Raw genomic sequence first — 19411 nt, 5'->3', positions numbered from 1 at the left:
AAAGGTTCTGTTTTAGGGAGCAACAATATAAAGGTGCTTTCTTAGATTTTTATTTGTCAAATAATAATTTCTGCGAACTGTACATTGGAGGAGCTTTGGCCCAGTGTAAAACATTGTTCCTAGGCAACAGACTAACAGAATTACCGAATGTGATGTCATACTTTCCAACCAGGAAGTAAAATGTTAAGCCTAAAAATGACTGAGCTAGGAAATAAAGTAAAATGTTTAGTAAAAATCTTAAATATTGTGATCTTAAGTATGTGCTGGAAAGACACCTCACTGTGATTCTTTGGGAATGACTAAGAGCCTGCTGCCGGAGGAGCGCAGGGTCCAGGAGGGTTCATAGGATTCTGATGTTTAAAAACCAGTAAAAGAACTTTAAAATCAATCCTGAAACACACAGGGAGCCAATGCAGTGATTTTAAAACCAGTGTAATGATGCTTTCTGATCCTAGTCAGAACACATGCTGCTAAATTTTGTTGTAAACCTGAAATATTCTTTTTGGAAAAAACAGAATGAAGGGCAGTCCAGCATAAACCAAAGACACAAATAAACAAACACTGTATATGAAGATCTGATTCATTTGCTTTATGACTTGGTATACTTTAGGTCATTAGTTATTATTCAGTTATTACATGTTAGACATACATATATTGTGCATAACTGTACATACAAACTCATTTGAATAGTTATAGTCATTTACAAAGTTTTAAGTACAAGACTACTTACTAGATAATGTCTGCCACTGTCCCAGTGGAGCACAATCTTTTCATACACTTTATTATTATAGATCGCGCAAAGTATCATTTCTTTGTTAATCCAAAAGGCTCTGCAGTGACCACAGCTGTCTGAGCTCTTCTGGACTGAGCGCTCCTCTCCTTTATGAAGGAGCTCTACTCAGGGCCTGAGGTGAATGCAGATAACACATAAATTAACTAATAACAACAAATCAATCCATGATGATTTATTGATGCCATACTACAATCATATATACAGTAGTCTTATAGAGAGAGAGAGAGCGTGAAAAAGAGACTAGTACTACACACACCCTGATCTTGTCTGATCTCAGAAGCGAAACAGGGTGAGTACTTGGATGGCAAACCACTCTGAATACCAGGTGTCGCAGGGGGGCAGCAGTGGCTCTAGTGCATACTGTTGTTGTGTCCTTAAGCAAGAAACTTCACCCACATTGCCCAGAATTAATGTGGTGTGTGACTGAGCGTTGGTGGTGGCTGGAGTGGCCAAAGGTGCACATTGGCAACCTCACTTCTGTCAATCTGTCCCAGGGCAGTTGTAGCTACAATAGTAATTTACCATAACTGAGTGTGAAGTGAATGAACAATGAATAATATGTAAAGCAACTTTGAGCATCTGAAAAAAGAGCAATATAAAACTAATGCACTATTATTATGATTAACAGCAGAAACATGCTCCTTGACAATTGACATTCTCTGAAAACATGTGAAAACTTTAATTTCTATGATAAAAATGTCTCCTACAGCAGTTCCTCATGTACTTTCTGTTCTTCAGTCACTTTCTTGTCTGTTAAAAACATAATCATACATCATAACTCAATCATTGGCACATTAAGAGACTAAAAACAGAACAGGTATGGCTCTGATTTGGGTCTATATTTAGTCCAGTGTTGGTTACCGTGGGAGACCGTGTCTGATACAAGAGCGGCAACATCTGCGTGACATCACTGCGTGCGCCTGCGTGTGTGTGCGATCACCGCGACTGCCTGAGCCCGTCCGACAGGTGCGCACCTGTTGTTTTTCCACTCACAGCTTGAAACAATGGACACTGGCCTCGGTGCAGTTCCAGCAAATGCACATTTTTACATTTGTCTGTGAACTATGTGTGGGTGTGCATTGAACTTGGCACAAATACTAACATAAGCACTATTACTATTGCTGCTACCTGTTTTCTTATTTTATCTGAGCTTTTGTCTTACTGTGAAGTGTCTTTGAAAGTGCTGTAAAAGTGTAATGTATTATTATTGTGTCATTTGTGATTTTCCAATTCTAGATGTAGTTATGTCCATCTTGCAGATGGGTCGCAGGGACAGCAGTCTGAGTAGGGACTAATAGACTCCCCTCTCCACACACACTCCCCCCAGCTCTCCTGAGACATTCCCAGACCACACAGGTACATCAGAGTGTCCTGGGTCTCACCTGGGCTCTCCTCCCTGTGGGCTATGCTTAGAACACCTGCTCCAGGAGACGTCCAGGAGCCATCCAGAACAGATACCTGGGCCACCTCAGCTGGATCCTCTCCATGTGGAGAAGCAGTGGGTCTACTCTGAGCTCCTCCCATGTGACTGAGCTCTTCACCATCACTGCTTGTATCCACCATCTTGTCCTTAGCAAAAATAATAATTTCACCTATTTTGGTTTTGACAGTTCAAAGGTAAACTCTATCATACAATTCTGACCTGCCCACCCCCTTTGTGTTTACTCTCTTTACAATGTTTGCATTGCATACATTGCATAAACCATACCACCCACAGGCAGGACCACATCTTGGGACACTTTTGGTCAGGTGCTTTCTGGAGGCGGACATGTTGCGTTGTAAGGGGCATATTAGCTGGAGGACTGAGTGTTTTGTAAGTTTGGGAGGAGCTGTGGTTATCACCTGAAACTGTCTGTGACACTATCCCACATGAGAGGGTGGAATGTGGACTGGAATGTGACGTGGCTGACCCTCTCCTGCACCACTGTGACTGCAGCAGACAAACAGCACTTCAGGATCTGGTAGAGTAGCCAAGAATTCTACTCAAGTAAGAGTAATGTTATTTAAATGTGATATTACTTTGTAAAAGTACAAAGTAGTGGTCCAAGAAATTGAATAGAACAGGAGTGGGCAAACTTCTTGACACAGGGGACACAGTGGGTTCTAAAATTTCACAGAGGGGCCGGGCCAGGATATATATATATATATATATATATATATATATATATATATATATATATATATATATATATATATATATATATATATATATATATATATATATATATATATATATATATATATGTATATATTATATTAGAGATTTGACCTGTAACATGTAGCAAAGCATGAATATGCAAGGCTCATTGTACAAATTGTTTTCCAAATGCATTAATTAAATTAATAATAACTTTATTAAATTTCAGTTAAATAAACACAGCAGAAAAACTTTGAACAAGGTTTATCCTTACCTATTTTAATCTAATTTGGTCACCTTTGGCGGGCCGAGTTAATAAACCCAAAGTACGGCAGTGGGCTTATTAACTCGGCCTGCCAAAGGTGTGGCCCCCTGGCTGTAGTTTGCCATGTCTGGACTAGACCTTTATTCGTGCTTACATCGTCAATGGGAGACATTAAATATTTTATATGGGCTTGTTAAAGTAGATTTTCAGAAATATACAGTAAAAAGTACTGTTTAAGGTAATATGGGTCAATTCACTTGGAAGCTTGAGGGCCAAGAAAAACTGGTCTGATGGTCGCATAGTTTGGGCATGCCTGAAATAGAAGAATAAAAAGGTATTTGGGAAAACTACTACTCAAATAAGAGTAACTTAAAGAGTAACCGTTGGATCATAATTGTTAATGTCTGTCAGGACATAACTGTTGGACTAAACATACACCGGTATTTTCAAAGGATAGATACAAAAATGAGAAAAACTACACCATAACTGAAGGAGCGGTGCCAGAAACCAAATGTTCAAATCATTTCAAATTGTCAACATAAAGCTTTTGTCACTTGTAAACTGACTCACAGTGGGAATAGTAATGACAGCTTTTAAGTCAAGTAATAGTGCTGTTACTTTAATAATAACATGAGCCACAAAAGCCATTAAAGCCACAGTATGTCACTTTTAGCCAAAGAATGGAGTAAAATAAAAGCATGTTCTTTGTCATTTTAGTTGTGTTTATTGTTCTGAAAAACTTAAGAAAACATGCGCATTGAGGAGGCTTGCATCTCTACAAACCTGACTTATTATTTGGCCTGCTTGTTTCCTTGATATAATCTTCCACAGTATGGCATAAAACTTCTCCAAGCAGAATGTCCCAAAAGTAGCATTTTAACTTTCTATTGGCTCATCATTTTGATGGAATCACGCAAGTGATGTCCCACAGGCAGAAAATTACATACTGTGCTTTTAAGGATGAGTGTAACTTAACTCTTATATTGCAATAATAAGAGGATACAAACAATAGTAAAGAAATTACAGATACCAACAATGGTTATGGGTTAGTGTTGATTCTGAAAAAAACAAAAGAGAAAACACAGCTCGTGATTAACGTGCAATTTTGAATCCTCTTACTAGACATAAATTAATGTATAACAAACAATACAACAACTCTGCAGCAACTCTGTCTAAAAGTATTCCGAGTATTCAGAATACAGTAGACCCTTGTAACGGACTACATTACAACATACATTTTAATTCAAGTATTCAGTAAAGTATTCTGTAACAAAATACATTTTAACAACATACCTCCACTATCTCTCCTAGTGGAACTGTACGTCCTCTGTGTCTTATGTGTTTCTCGTGAGTCTCCTGCAGATGGCGCTCACGCCTCACACTCCCTGCACCACACTCACAGAAGGAGCCGCTGTCATCTCCTCCGCCATGTTTCTGCTGCTAAGTCTGTTAAATGTGCATGTTTTATAAGGTTTAAAATATGTTCGAGGTTCCAGACAGTTGATACAAATTTAAATCTAAAGGATCTACCCTGACATCTCATTTATTTACTCTTTGGTAAGTTATTTAGTCAGAAAACAATCTAAAGCTACCGCTAAGCTAAGTGCCGAAGCTAACCCAAGCTAACCAGCATGACATAACTATACAGGGGTCATCAGTACCCGGTGTTCTCCCTCTGCTTTTGTAATTAGCGTTATCTATTCGTGTTTCTGTGATTATTAATGAACCTTACATTAGAATATGATATTGCTGTAACCATGTTAATTTGGAAATGTATAAAACAGGTGAAACTAGAGCATATTTGGTATAAGAACGTTTTACTGTGTTAAATTGAGACAGAGAAAGGTAAAAATGTCTATTGTTGATCTGTACATTTTGGGGTATTTTGGATATAGTGGAGTAATTGGCCTTGGTACTACTACTTAATTTGGACGTTCATTATAAAATACTGTTGTATCATATGGTGAGCACAAGACACTGCATGTGACTAGGAGAAAAACCTAAATGTATTTAGACTTTTAAAGATGCAATATGTAAGCCATGTTATGTTACCTCATCAAAAACATACCTGGAGTTGTGCTTTGTTTAATTTATCCGTTCAACCCGTTACTGTTAGTCTGTCCTCATCTCCAAAGTTCAAAATGCTCTGTTCCTCCTTGTGATGTCATGAAGTAGTAGTTTTCAAGTTGACAGCTCCTTTTACCTGTATTCAAGTGAAGATGCATGGAGTTAAAAACACAGTTTTCCTGTATTACCACATGACATCACAGAATGTTTTCTGTTTGAGAGAAGAACTCAATGTAAACATACAAGATTTGTGTGTTAAACATGTGAATGTAATAAAACACAACCAGGTCATGTTTGTGATGAAGAAACAACATTATAACATAGATCAGAAAATAGCCTAATATATTTCCTTTAAATGTTTGTGTACACTTGTCATGTAAGTTCTGCTTGTATATCTCTCTATGTTAGACTCCAGGAGATGGTGATGACTGCGCCCTGTGTGCTCCTTTCTCTGGCTCGGACCTTGGCTTCCCAGACCCCCTGTGGGTCCTCCCTCAGAGCCCTCCACAAGGGACTGATGTCTCTCAGGTGGGTCATGGGCTGTTTTCTGATAGGATCACAATTCAGTTTGTATCACTATATCACCCAGGACTAGATCATTTTCATGGGTTGGCCTAACGTTGGGTAAACAAACTACTCAGTATGGCTACTTTTGTCAATAAAATATAATTTAGATTCCTTAAATGTATGTTTATTCTTGTTCTGTGACACTTTGTTGCAATGAGCAATGCACCATTTACATGAGTTTTAAATATCCATATTTAGTTTGAAACCAAAGCAAATCGTGTCCATCCTACCCTCAGAGTCATTGTCCTAGCCCTTTAAGTGTCCTCATGTGCTCTCACATGAAGGTCAAAGTTCAACTTGCTCAGTTGTACTACACAAGAGCACACTAACCAAAACCACCACTAACTTGGCTAACACAGCTAGCAGAGCTAACAGAGCTAACAGACATGTGTGCGCTGATAGGAGGATGTCGTCCAGGAGACAGATGGACCACCTGCAGAGGACCGCAGCCCAGTCCAGACACACAGTAAGGGCCCTCCTCTCTTCTTCTTTGCTCCTGTTTATAATGTACTCGTGTGTGAGCAGGACTCTGCTCTTGTTTAGAATGCACTTGTGTGTGGACACTGGACAGGTCATTGTGTTCTGTGTCATTGTGCACAGGCCCTGTACCCAGCTCATGTGTGTGGCATCACTGATGAGTCGGACACAGTGAAGAGGCTGAGGTTAGCCGTGCACCCAGACTTCAGCTTTAAGGCCGGACAGTGGTGAGTGCACTTAAAAACAGAGACAACTCGCTTCTTGTAACTAATACTTCATTCAGTGTTTTTAGATCCTGACTTTTTAGTTTCAGGGTTTTTTTGTGTGCAAATTTTAAATATAACTTCAATTTAATGTATGCAAATAACCCATATGATTCTCTTTTTACATCACACAGCAAACTGGAATGAAAATATTTATCATACAGAGCACTGATTGTGTAGTCACTAAATCAGTTTGTAAGGATTTTAAATTAAAGTATGATCAAAATCCTGTAGCAGCCCACAAACATCAGCAAAGCTTATTAGCCATCGATTGATCTGGATTCTAAAATATCAGAATGGGCATAGGCCATGGAAAACTCATATTGGTCGATCTATAGTTATACCAGACAGTAACCAAAATACCCTTTATTCTTAATTTCTTGAAAACGTAATGTGCTTCTACTTGAGTAATATTATTTTTAAGTAATCAGATTCCTACTCCTACATACTAATTGGTCTTTTACTACTACTTCTATGATTGCTTATATTGTAGTGGCATGTCATTGGCACGAGGTGGTGCCATTGTGAAAAAGTTTGTTCCCAAGTTGGCCCTTTCACGTTAGAATTTTAAAATGCCAGTGAATAAAAAATCCCTACTTATTAGAGAAAGCTTGGATCTTTTTGCCCAGTCTCTGTGATCAAATGTGTGTGGGCGTTTTCCACTTTCCACTGTTTGTGCACATAGGTTTGTCCGTGGGACGTCCTGGCAGTCAAACAGCCTGTACATGGGGCGCTACTGCATTTGGAAACCATTACTCCCGTGGTTACTCTTACACCACACACACTTGTTAAGAATCTCACCCAGAGCACTTTGTGCATGCTCCTAACAACTGTGCGTGAGGGGGCACGTGTTCACAAGGAGATGGGTGGGTTTTTTATCACATTGTGGAGACTAAAATCTGTCTACACACTCACAGTATGGAGATGTGCCTCCCTTATGAGGATGTGGGTGAAAATAGATTAAAGGCACAGTATGTAACATTTTCGTAAAAAAAAAAAAAAAAAGACTAAAATAAAAGCATACTTCCAAACTTGACACAAACAAATCTGACTCTTATTTGGTCTGCAGGAGGGCCTCCTCCATCTCCATGGAGAATGTTCCGAAGTATGGTTTTAACCTTCTATTTCCATGGAATCATGCAGGTGACGTGCCACCTCTGTACCTTTTTAAGGTTAGAGTTTAGGTTATGCTTAGGCAAGAACTGACTATGTTTAAAGCTACCATTTGTAATTAGACCGGCCGACCCTGTTGTATTCTCACATAACAACACTTCACTATAGATGCTGTCTGTGTTATGGCTGCCTGATAGTGTGTGTTTTGCATCTGTGTAGCATTAAAGTTAGGATCAGTCTCCAGGAAATGAACACCCAAGAAGCATGGAAAACCAACATGAGTTATCACATTGTGAGAACAAAATTTTGTGCGGGTGGGCGAGACATATGCAGGTGGGTGGTGCTAGCAGATCCATGGACTACCTCGTATTTGTAAAGTCTCCAGTGCCAGGAGAGGTGGAACAACCAAACTTGAGCCAAGTCTTTTACAGATTTTTACATTATTTGGAGGGGCTTGCGTGGATGGGGCAGCAGTAGTGTAGTGGGTTATACTAGACATTTTGAATGAATATCAGTGGTGATGGATAAAAGAATAAACTTGATGCTTATATGTTCATTTCTTTGGGACACAAAAGGTGCAGATTCCATGGAATGACCCATTTGTTTATTCTATTAGGGCTAAACGATTTGGGAAAAATGTCTAGTTGTGATTTTTCTGAGAAGCACTGAGATTAGATTTGCGATCCATGTTTTAGTACCAGGATTCTGTTCAAAGTGAATGTCCAGAACTGACAAATTAATAAAAAGAATGACATTTGAGGACATGTTTATACAGATCTAAACTGCAGTTTTTATACTGACCTTTTGTTGTTTGTGGAGGAAATTAAAGAGTGGGTATTTTACTTCTATGGAGGATTAACACTAGACATATTTAGATCACCATGTTACCTTTTATTGTTTAGCTATATTCACAGAACACAACGTATTATCATGTTTTTGACACTCTTTTTGAGTCTCTCCTCCCTTTGCTGCCGGTGTTAAGTCACTCCCCCTTCAGAGCACTATCTGTGTGTATTCTACTAATGAAACTACTGCACATTTCAACAGATTTGTCAAGTTGCAGTATACAGTTTTGTATCATGTTTTTGTATACAGGATGTCATGTCTAAACATGGATGATTTGTGGGCTGAGCATTGCACAGAATCTTAACCATAAGGAGGGTTCGAATAGGAGAGATTGGTAAAATAGTCAAACATGCATAAATGACATCTAAGACCTTTTCAGGCATGTTTTTGATGAGGGAACGACGTTTTAACGTTGTAGAAAGATCCAAAAAATCGATTTTGGATTTAAAAAGCCATTTGGATTTGCTAATTTTCCATTCAAATTGCGATTTTGATTTGATTTCGCTTAATCTTGCAGCTCAATTTTTGATTCTGTCAGTATTCAAAAGAGGTCATGGTTGTTGAGTGAGGGTTAGCAAATGTCCTGTTTTAAAATAAGTAGTAGCAAATAAGTTGAACCACATAATTTTTTTTTTTTTAAATTTCCTACAACCCCTCCTGTAACTCCAATGTGGTGCAGTAACGTAGTATACTCTGTGTGCAGGGTGGACCTTTTCATCCCAGGCTTGGAGACTGTCGGGGGCTTCTCCATGTGCTCCAGCCCAGGTCTGATGCAGAGGGAGGGGGTCATCGAACTGGCCGTCAAGTACACCCAGCACCCCCCGGCTCGCTGGCTCCACACACAGGTCAGAGTTCACATTTAGTTACAATACTAAAATTTCTAATTATTTCGATACTATGGAATAGACTTGATACTCAATACCAATTCTGATACTACAATGATAAAAACATTCTTTATTTAGACAGTAGAATGTTGTATTTAATATTAGCTCAGAATACTGAACACTGAGCTGGACAAGTATCATTAAAGCGGGTATTATGCAAAATCAACTTTTTAGAGCTTTCTACCATGTTATAACATTGTTCCCTCATCAAAAACATGCTTGAAGAGGTTTTAGATGGCATTCGGGCAATCTAGCCATCTCTCCCGAGCCCTATTCGAACCCTCCTTATGATTAGCAGTACAATCCTATCTAAAGCCCAAAGCTTACGTCACCCATGCTCCTGCATGCCCATTTTTTATAAATACACAATACGCTGGATACATTAATACAAGATACAAAACAATACAATACAACTTCACAAACCTGATGCAATGCAGTAGTTTCATTAGCGGAATGTACGCTTACTGCATTATGATAACATGACTTTGCATGGGAGGGGGGACTCAGAGCGTCATAAATTGAAACTAATAAAAAAAATTTCAATTTGTTGTTTTCTACTAATACAGAATTTTCAAAATAATAAAATGGTGATCTAAATAACATATTTAGATCACCAGCTCTCTCTGGTGATCTAAATATGTTATGTGTTGGCAGTTAATACCCCATAGGAGTGTAATACCCCCTCTTTAAAGGTGCGCTATGTGCTGCTTGTCTTCCCGGAAATGTTATTGCTTTGCCTAGAAGATCCCGCAGCGTAGCATTTAACTCACTCTGCTCACAGTTCATGTATCTTTATTATTTATTTATCTATCCTTCTTCACCTGTTCTGGCTCATGTCTTTTGTCTCTAATTGGTTATTATCAATTGTGTACTTGTTGAATACAGTGAGACACTACTGCTTTGTTAGTTAGTGATGTCGTCCCTGGCTGTAGAACAGTACTCTTAGGCGTTGTTCAGATAGTTGGATCTGTTCACCAGGACTGGCATGTGATTTTCTTTGAGTGGGAGGTGTTTTTTTCACTGCACAGAGAAAAATAAGGTCCACATTTGGCACCGGAGAATCTGGGAAAAGGCCTGGACGATTTGGGAAAAGTACTCGCAATTTTTCTGACAAATTGTGCCACGTTTTAAAAGTCATTATTCAGTTCACAGTGCACATTTTAAACCCGTCCAGGAGCAGTAACATTTGAGAGAAAAGAAATCTGAATTGCAAAATGAATACAACATTTTCATAAAATGTTTGTAGAGGTCTAAACTACAGGGTTAAAATGTTTTAGATAGGATAAGACTCCAGGGAGGGCATCTGACACACAGGCACATTTCAGAACATGTTTGTAGAGGTCTATACTAGGGTTAATAGGGTTAACAGGTTTTACACAGTGTAAGACTCCACTGACACACAGGGACAATGAGTTTATATTACCTAAATAATTTGTTAATCATCATTATAATTATTACAATAGACCTAACCCTAAAGTGCACATAAGTAGTAACAGTTTGCACCCATAGTTAAAGGAATTGTTTTGAAACTTGACTTCTCTGTTTCTCCAGATATACATTGGACACATGATGGGCAAGTTTGTTTTTATGCTATAATTGGTTGTTTTGGTTCTCAAGACAATTATCCAATCAGAAAGCAGAATGAGCCTTACGTGAGTTTGTTTAAACCTAAAAGGACTCTCTCTGATCTGAATGGTCACTACCTAAACCCCAGAACCTGCAGTCAGTCATTAATTAGTTCTAGTGCAGCCCCTGCAGCTCAGTGAGTGAACTCTGGAGGTTGTTTCACATGAGGCATGACCTGTCTCTATACTGAGAATGAGGAAAACTTGATTATGTCCTCTGTCTGCAGTTTAAGGCTCTGACCACCCAGGTTCAGTTGTGATTCTAGTAACGTTTTTAAAAAACAGGTTGCATATACATTTCCTTATGGAACTCCCCAAAACCCATTACTAACCTTGTTTAAGCACATGTTTCGCTGGACAAAGAAAAACATATTCAAACCAATGTGAGATGGACATTCAAGGTCTGTAGTGTCAGGCATCAAAGAACAGCAAAATATTTTCAATGAACTGAAAAACACTTATAAACTCATTGCAGTGTGTACTTAGGATGCTCGGAGTGCATAAGACGAGTGAGGAATAACTTTGGACCATTACAAACTGTTTAAAATTACTTAGGTCTGTCTTTCATGTTTTTAAGTCAGTAAAAATCAGGGACAGCACCTTTTAAAATCCCACAGAGCCTGAGCACAGAACGCACAACTTCCTTCCTGTGCTTTTGAACTCTGCTGTTGACCTATAAAACTTAACTGTGAGAGAGAATACTTCACCATTTTAACTGAGGCTTTGTGATCCCAGACTTTTCCCTTCCCATGTTTCCTGTTTAGTTGTTTTTTGTTTGTTTGTTTGTTGAGGTGCTGTTTCAGAGGTTGTTCTCCAGAGACAAGAATGCTTCCTGTGGCACCACTTGGCTCTCAACTACTACAACTGCACAACCCTTTATCTACCATGTCTCTTTCTGTCCGCCTGTCTCTGTCTCTCTCACTTTCACTCTGCCCCCCATTTTCTTTTTCTCTCGCGGTTGTCCAACCCTCTCTTCTTTTCTACATCTCACTCTTTCCATTCTCTCTCACTTGTTCTCGCGATTCCTCTACTTCTCTTCTGTCTTGCCCTCTTTCTCAATAACTAGACCTCTGTATCCATCCCCTTCTCTGTAGTTGTCTTTATGTACATATCTCCTCTTTAAACATATCAATCAGTTCTCTCCACTTCAGAGGAGAGAGAGAGAGGGGGGGGGGGGTCTGGTCTGGTCTGATGTGCCACTATTACACCTCTCTTACTTTGTTTCCACGGATACGCACAGCCAATGGGAGCACGTACACAGCTCTTTGATACTGGGGTTTGAAGTCTTGGGCACTGCTTGGGACTTTTTGTTCACAGCTGACAGTCGCTCATGGTCTGAACGGATCTACCCAAAGCAATAGCACTCAAGTCTTCACCTCTCCCAGTCACGTCCACTGGTTAGTTTGGTTAGGAAGTGCACATGATAGGTTTTCAGGAACTTGATAAATATTCACCCACAGGTACTATGCCACCAAATAAAGTAGTTATTACATAGTTTGTGGGGTAACATTGAAAATTGAATCCGTCATCAAGGCACAAACTTGCATCCCAAATATAGGAACAATTTACACACAAGAAACTTTTTTTACAGTTTAAACACTCGCTTAACAATATGTGTTTTGTCAAATCATTACTATTTTGTAAATTAGGCACATTTTGGCCCTAGTTTACGGTGTGGTTGCTAGGTAACAGCTGCTAACATTAACCAAATCTTAATCTGAAGCATTTCCTAAACCTAATTTAACGATCTGGACCTTGTCCATAACCTCAAGTGTATCCCTGTTCCTAAACTTCATCACTTTAACTGACTAATCACAGTGAACTGGCTGGACATGCCAATCTAGAGCCATCCTTTAGAAAAAACAGTTTTAATTGAGTCAGGATTATAGTTTATAATAATTGATAACTGTTTTAGTAAAATGGGTAGTCTAATCTGTCACATGCACGTTGAATCAGAATTGCATTTTCATTCTTTACCAGTTGTGGAACATTTAGCAGAAGACATGTTTTAATTTCTTATCTCATAAACTGAAATAAGTTAGCAGCTCCTTCTTTGCCCCATCAACTTAAAACATACACAGTTGTCTAACCCTCCATCTAAGGTGATTCTAAACAAGCCCTAAAAAGCTCTAACACAAGACCTGGAGACCTGGAGTGTTGTACTGAAGTTACCCACTGCTCCACCAGCTCTCCAGTGGCTCTGGTTGGAGGTTGCACAGGATACATTTTCCCACAGGGACAATAAAGTTCACCTTCAGTAACTAACAAGGACAAAATATTAACCTCATACTCACCTTTTCTTGCTTGTATCCAGAATACATACTTCTTCAGTACTACGAAGATGTGAGTCTAGTCACTGGTGACAGGTGGATATGCCAGTCAGGGGCATCCATGGTCCATCTGTAGCAAAACAAATACGGCTGCTTCTGGGGAAAGAAAGCTCAAAAATATTACAGGAGACTGAAAAACATAGCAGATTTCTGCAGAATTAACAAAGCTAAACTATTGATGTGAGGTGAGAGAAATGACATTTTGCTCTTTATTTCAGTGACGCGTGCGAAATAAAACAAATCTGATTGGATGATCATGTTTAGTTCTGACTTGAGATGCAATGGAGTGCATGGGGACGAGACTCATATCCCTCTGTATAAAAAATACACAGACATCAGTCTGGACTTCAAGCAACACTTTCATTAAAGGTTGAAATTCTCTAGTCATGTCTCACTGCCACGTTAACTCCATTTTGTGTCTCCTCAGTGCACGACCGGCTCCCAGGTGGCAGTGCGAGCGGGCGGAGATTTCTTCTTTGACCCTGCCCCCTCAGACCCCGCCCTGGACCTCTTACTGCTGGGTGGGGGTGTGGGCATTAACCCTCTGTACTCCATCCTGCTGCACACGGCTGACTTGCTCAGGACAAATCGGGCTAATATCAGCACTGCACACATCTGCCACAGCGCCAAGAACACTCAGGAACTGCTCTTCAAGGTATGTTTTCCTCACAAGTCAGGGGGAATATATTTTTGTAAGATTGGAGCAGTTGAGGGTCAAGCAAGTGTTTTCTGCAGTGGATATAGATACTAACCAAGTATTTAAAGTGGAACACTAACACTAAGTCTGCATATGGTGTTTGAATTGCATTATCTACTCTTCCTAGTAATTTTTGGCAATTTTAGTGCAGATTTAGGCATTTATGACCAAAAAGCTGCAAATGTACCTAAGTTTGTGGTGCCTTCAGTGACTTCTGCAATATCCTGTAGTTGGTGACATCACACAGGACAACCCTGATAACAGCCAGATGTTTCTGATTACAAACACCTGGCTGCAGGGGCAGAGTTTGATGTCAAAATAAGTTCACAGTGTCTGCATTTAATTACATGTATATAATTTGAAATAACATTAGTCTACTTGAGTACAGTTTTTGGCTACTCTACCCATCTTTGATTGATGATTAGATATGACTCAATCTTCATCTTGATTAAAGCAAAATTGACTTTTCAGGGCTTTTAACCATGTTTGAGCAATCTGTAATTGCTTATTTTCAAGACACCATATGCCAATCAACTCCCATTTTCACCGCCACTGATCTACACTCATTGCTCTGTACTCTGGATTCTTGCAGTGTCACGCAGCTATTTTGGTACAAATGAAAAAAAATCTATTTGCTTGCTCTGCAGCTATCCGTCAGAGGTACCGACAACTTTGCAGCTTTTTGTTGTGGTGATGTTTCTGGCAACGTGCAAATGATATCCTAATGATTCATGGGTGTCATAGATTATAATTTCTCTGAACTAATTTGAACAGCAGAGTGATTGTGTAATTGATTGTAGCACTAGTACGTGAGCCTGTGAAATTATTCTACAGTTGAACATTGTTGTTTCTTTGTCAGAGTTCCATAGTGGACATGCATGAAGAGTTCTCCAGCACCATCTCCTGTGAGTTCCACGTGACCCAGCAGGGCGGCGACGTGGAGCCCAGATTGCAGCCCTACACCAGCCGTGAGTACACGCAGGACCAGGCTCCAGCTCTGGGGACGTCCTCTTGGGATGGATGACATGGCAAAAAAATGATCACGACTTTTAGCGACAGAGCACAATTTTGATTTTAACGCAATTCATGTACACTTACTGTCTTTACATTTTTTTTAAGAGGTAGCTAAAGGCATCTGCTTCTTCTGGAAGTTCACACATTACTAGAGCTGGAGTCGACTGAAGAAATTCTTCGTCGACTAAAGACATGTCCTTATTATCTGTTTCTGATCCAAACTGCACTCACAAGAGTACAACTGCACAAGAGTTCATACAAAAACAACTTTTATGCAGAAAAATATACTTCAAAACAATATATTTATATAAAGACAGACTAAACTGGTGAATCATGAGTTTAATTTACATATAAATACAAAAAATACCAAATTTTCAGATAACCCAGTCACTCATTAATTTCTCCTTTCTGTCTTGGCCCAGATAAATCCTTATGATTTAGATGAAATTATTAGTTGACTACTAGAAATTTTGGTCGACAAGACTCCATCGACCAATTAATCTAAATCTAAACTAAACAACCAGAGGCCTACACATCGCAATTATTTAAATCCACCTGTCACTCACTCAGTACATTGTTGAGCCTGACCAATAGGGGAAGTGGTTGGGAGCACACAGCTACATTTAAGAGTAAATTTGCGAATCACGATATTGCGATTTGACCCAAACAACTGATGGTCGCAGGAATGAGATCACATTTCGATTCTCTTCTCTCCTCAGGGGGCAGGATCACAGCCGAGCACCTTCAAGCCCATGTGCACCCTCAGAGCACCTTGTGTTACCTGTGCGGCCCCCCACTCATGATCCAAGCCCTGTCCTCCAGTCTGAAGGAGCTGGGACTGCCTGAGGAGCGCATCCACTTTGAGAAGTGGTGGTAGGACTGAGAACACAGCTGGAGGGGCCACTTACAGACCATGTACTGTATTTGAATGGACTTTAAATGGACAAGTACACACCTCCTCTTTTGGGTTTGGACAACTTATCAGCTGCTATGCACAAAACTGGTTGGATATTGTGTCCAGTAGCACTTCTATAATAACTACAGCTTAATTAGCCTTAATAAAGCATCTAATGAAAAACTGGCTTAGTAACTACTTAATTTGTACTCTCTAAACACAACCCCTTAATTAAGTAGTTACTCAGTCATCATTCTTAAAGAGCCTATATTATGCTATTTAAAAAGCCTGTTGTAATGTTGTTTCCTCATCAAATGCTTATCCGGAGTTGAGTTTTGTTTCATTCACGCATTTAACACACAAATTCTGCATATTGAGCCTGTAATCTTCTCTCAAACTGAAAACACTTTGTTCCACCTTGTGATGCCATTAAGTGACAGTACAGGAAGTGCTTCACTGTCTTTTTAAACTTCATACACCTTCACTAGAATCATTTGCAGTTACAAAAAACAAAACACAACTTTGTTTTTTTAAGGAGGTAACAGCATTATAATATGACTAAAAGCTTACACGATTCATTTTTGCGTAATATAGGATTATTTGTTAGTTTTGAATTAAGTCTTTGTTCATGCTTTATTAAGACTGTAAATAGAGTAGTTACTATAGTTTTAGCATCTAAGTGAAAGTTGTTACACAGTTCAGGTCCAGTCATTCTCACAAAATATGAATTCCTACCTGAGTTTTATTTTTTATATTTTTACTTTTTCTGACTGATAGTTGCAGACAAGATGCTGATGGGAACAATGCAAATCTAGAAATTATCATTTTTATCACAATTCTTAACTTTCCAAAACTGATCCAGGCTTGTGAGAAATTGGGCTCAAATTAGTATATAATTCAATGTTCAATTATTCCCATATCCTAAATAACACATAGGCTGCAACAAAAATTTTTATGTATGCACTTTGTTTTGAATGAAAAAAAATCTTTTGGTGCAGATTGGAAAGATTGTTTCCATTTGACAACTTAAGTTGACAAAGCAAGTGACCCAAAAATGCCTTTAGTGTCTTTCCTTAAATTTGAGGTTTGTTTGAAATTGAATGATATTTTAAAAGGTTATTGTCAAAGGAACCATATTGTGCTGTTTTCTGATCTATGTTATAATGTTGTTTCTTCATAAGTAACATACACAGAGTCATGTTTTGTTTTGTTTCACACAAGTTTAACACAAATCCTGCATATTTAGGCTGTTTTTCTCTCAAACAGAAAACCCTCTATTCCATGTCATTTTGGTAATGCATAATTAAACTCCATACAACTTCACTAGAATCATTTGGACAATGTCAGATCTGAAATGGTCAACCTTTGCTGAAATAAAGGTAAAAGGTAGCTGTTAACTTGAGTATCATAAAGTGGAACAGAGCATTTTGGAGATGTAGACGGCCTAATAATGCAGGATTACACAAACATGTGTGAATGAAATGCACAACTCCATGTATGTTTGTGAGGATTCTAAAATAGCTTAAAACTCACACGAGTCAATGATGTAGGGGCTTTAAATTGACAATGTTTGGTTTGTTTGAAAGGAGATCTTGGTGTAAAAAAGTAACCTTAAATCTTAATCTATAATATGCAGATTGGTAGAATTACGATTTTGTGTGCTAACAATAGTTTTTCCCTCAGCAGCACTTTGCAACATAACACAGTGAACAGAGCAAATACACATTTTAATAACTGATTTGAATTATTTTAAAATACCTCAGTGCTTCAAACTATTTATGTCATTTATGATGTTAATGTTTGGAATGTTGAATATAATTACGGTGTTTTTACCACGAATTCTGCTCCTTTTCATTTTGCCATAGCGGGAGAGTGGAGTGAGAGTGGAGAGAGTTTGTGCACCCCCTGTGGTGTGGTGTAATAAGAATCTCTGGGGGGTCTGTGAGGACATGTTCTGTCAGCAGGGGGCACACTCATTTTCATCTTTCCTTTTCTACACATGACACTGTAAATGGTCCTGTTGTAAAGGCTTTATTGACCTGCTCTCTTATATAAAGTACCACTTACATACACTACGTACAGCATGGTGTAAAGGCTGATCAAACCATAACAATACACCTTAAATGCACTTTTAACTGGATTCATTTAAAGGGGCACTGTGATACTTTTCTGGTGCTTACTCAAAACAATGTCAGGTCAACTGGATAATAATTGCTGTGTTTCAGATGACATCGCAACATCCTATAGGTGAATAATATTTTATATGGATAGGGGAAGTTGAAAATAATAATTAGAGGTAAAATGCTTGACCTTTGCACTTTTTAGAATATTGGCTATCTGCCTTAAATCTGTAGCAAAGGCCAATATTTACAGTAGTTTTGGCCGACCTGCTGCCTAAAGAATGCACATAAAGCTTAATTTGAATACTTTAGTGCGACGTGATGACTGCATTTAACGTGGCAACACAGCTCGCAAAGCTGTGGTCAACAAGGGCTGTGGGTGAGTTTGCAGCTATTTAGGTAAAATAATCTACATCAGCCCAAAAGTATTGCCAGAGTTTAACAGCTATTGGTTGCTCTGGATTCGACACATTGACCGATATATATATTTTTTTCACGGTTGATCTGTATTAATATTGTTCAAATGCAGAGTTTTGTAATACAGTGAGTTCTTGAGTCTAGTCACTGATAGAAATCGGTTCAACAAGTGCAGTGTAATTCCTAAGAAAAACTACCTCTTGCCCCCATCTGAGAGTATGGTACCATCACCTCATAGAATCTGAAAAACAGCAGTATTGTTTTGAGTATTTTCATACCTGGATAAGTTAAAAAAAAATATCTGGTGCTTGTATCCATAGAGATGTTAATGCTTTGCCTGGATTATGCCACTAAACGTCTGTCTCATGAACAGGGTCAGCTCTGTGGAGAGGCGACCCTGCCCTGGATAAGTTTCAACACAAAACAAGAAAAATGGAGACTAGTAGATGGCTGACCACCCTTCCTATCAGAAAAGTTACATAGTGCACCTTTTAAATGAAGTAAACATTATATGGCAGTGCTCAGATAGCGTCAAAGTGCAATATTTACATCTTTTGTCAAACCAAGTTCAGAATTTAAAGGTATTGCGCTTAATTACAAGTGTTTATTATTATGCCATAGCGACAAAATGAACAGAATTAGGACTGCACAACATTTTACAATAAATAAATATATTGTATGGTCTCCCATTAGATATTTCTTTTACTTGCAGTCCTTAAATGAAACCTATTGTAAAAATATACAGTACTGGTGTAACACTTTTAGCATCTCTATTGTCAGATCACGCAGCTCTAACGGATACACAACATGATAGTTTTGTAACCTAGTAGCTTTAAATACAGATAGAACATAAAGTGCATAAGACAGGTTTAAAATAATTATACTTTACATGATGCTAAAA

General features: G+C 38.7%; 1 protein-coding gene across 1 annotated transcript; it reads left to right on the top strand.

The window, feature by feature from the left end:
* Nucleotides 1-4593: 4593 nt before the first annotated feature.
* oxnad1 (oxidoreductase NAD-binding domain containing 1) lies at nucleotides 4594-19156 on the top strand. Its single transcript, XM_033975314.2, has 8 exons — nucleotides 4594-4752; nucleotides 5671-5790; nucleotides 6232-6295; nucleotides 6430-6533; nucleotides 9232-9373; nucleotides 13795-14022; nucleotides 14924-15032; nucleotides 15798-19156. Exons 2-8 carry the CDS (start codon nucleotides 5681-5683, stop codon nucleotides 15953-15955), a joined length of 915 nt encoding a protein of 304 aa, XP_033831205.1. The 5' UTR covers nucleotides 4594-4752; nucleotides 5671-5680; the 3' UTR covers nucleotides 15956-19156.
* Nucleotides 19157-19411: the final 255 nt, after the last annotated feature.

The sequence above is a fragment of the Periophthalmus magnuspinnatus genome, chromosome 11 (assembly GCF_009829125.3).
Source record: "Periophthalmus magnuspinnatus isolate fPerMag1 chromosome 11, fPerMag1.2.pri, whole genome shotgun sequence".
Classification (NCBI taxonomy): Eukaryota; Metazoa; Chordata; class Actinopteri; order Gobiiformes; family Gobiidae; genus Periophthalmus; species Periophthalmus magnuspinnatus.
This window is presented reverse-complemented; position numbering and strand designations above follow the sequence as displayed.

Coding starts and splice junctions, on each gene's coding strand:
- oxnad1 (XM_033975314.2), top strand. CDS start 5,681: ATGGTGATGACTGCGCCCTGTGTGCTCCTTTCTCTGGCTCGGACCTTG. Junction 5,791..6,231: donor AAGGGACTGATGTCTCTCAG/GTGGGTCATGGG, acceptor GTGCGCTGATAG/GAGGATGTCGTCCAGGAGAC. Junction 6,296..6,429: donor CAGCCCAGTCCAGACACACA/GTAAGGGCCCTC, acceptor CATTGTGCACAG/GCCCTGTACCCAGCTCATGT.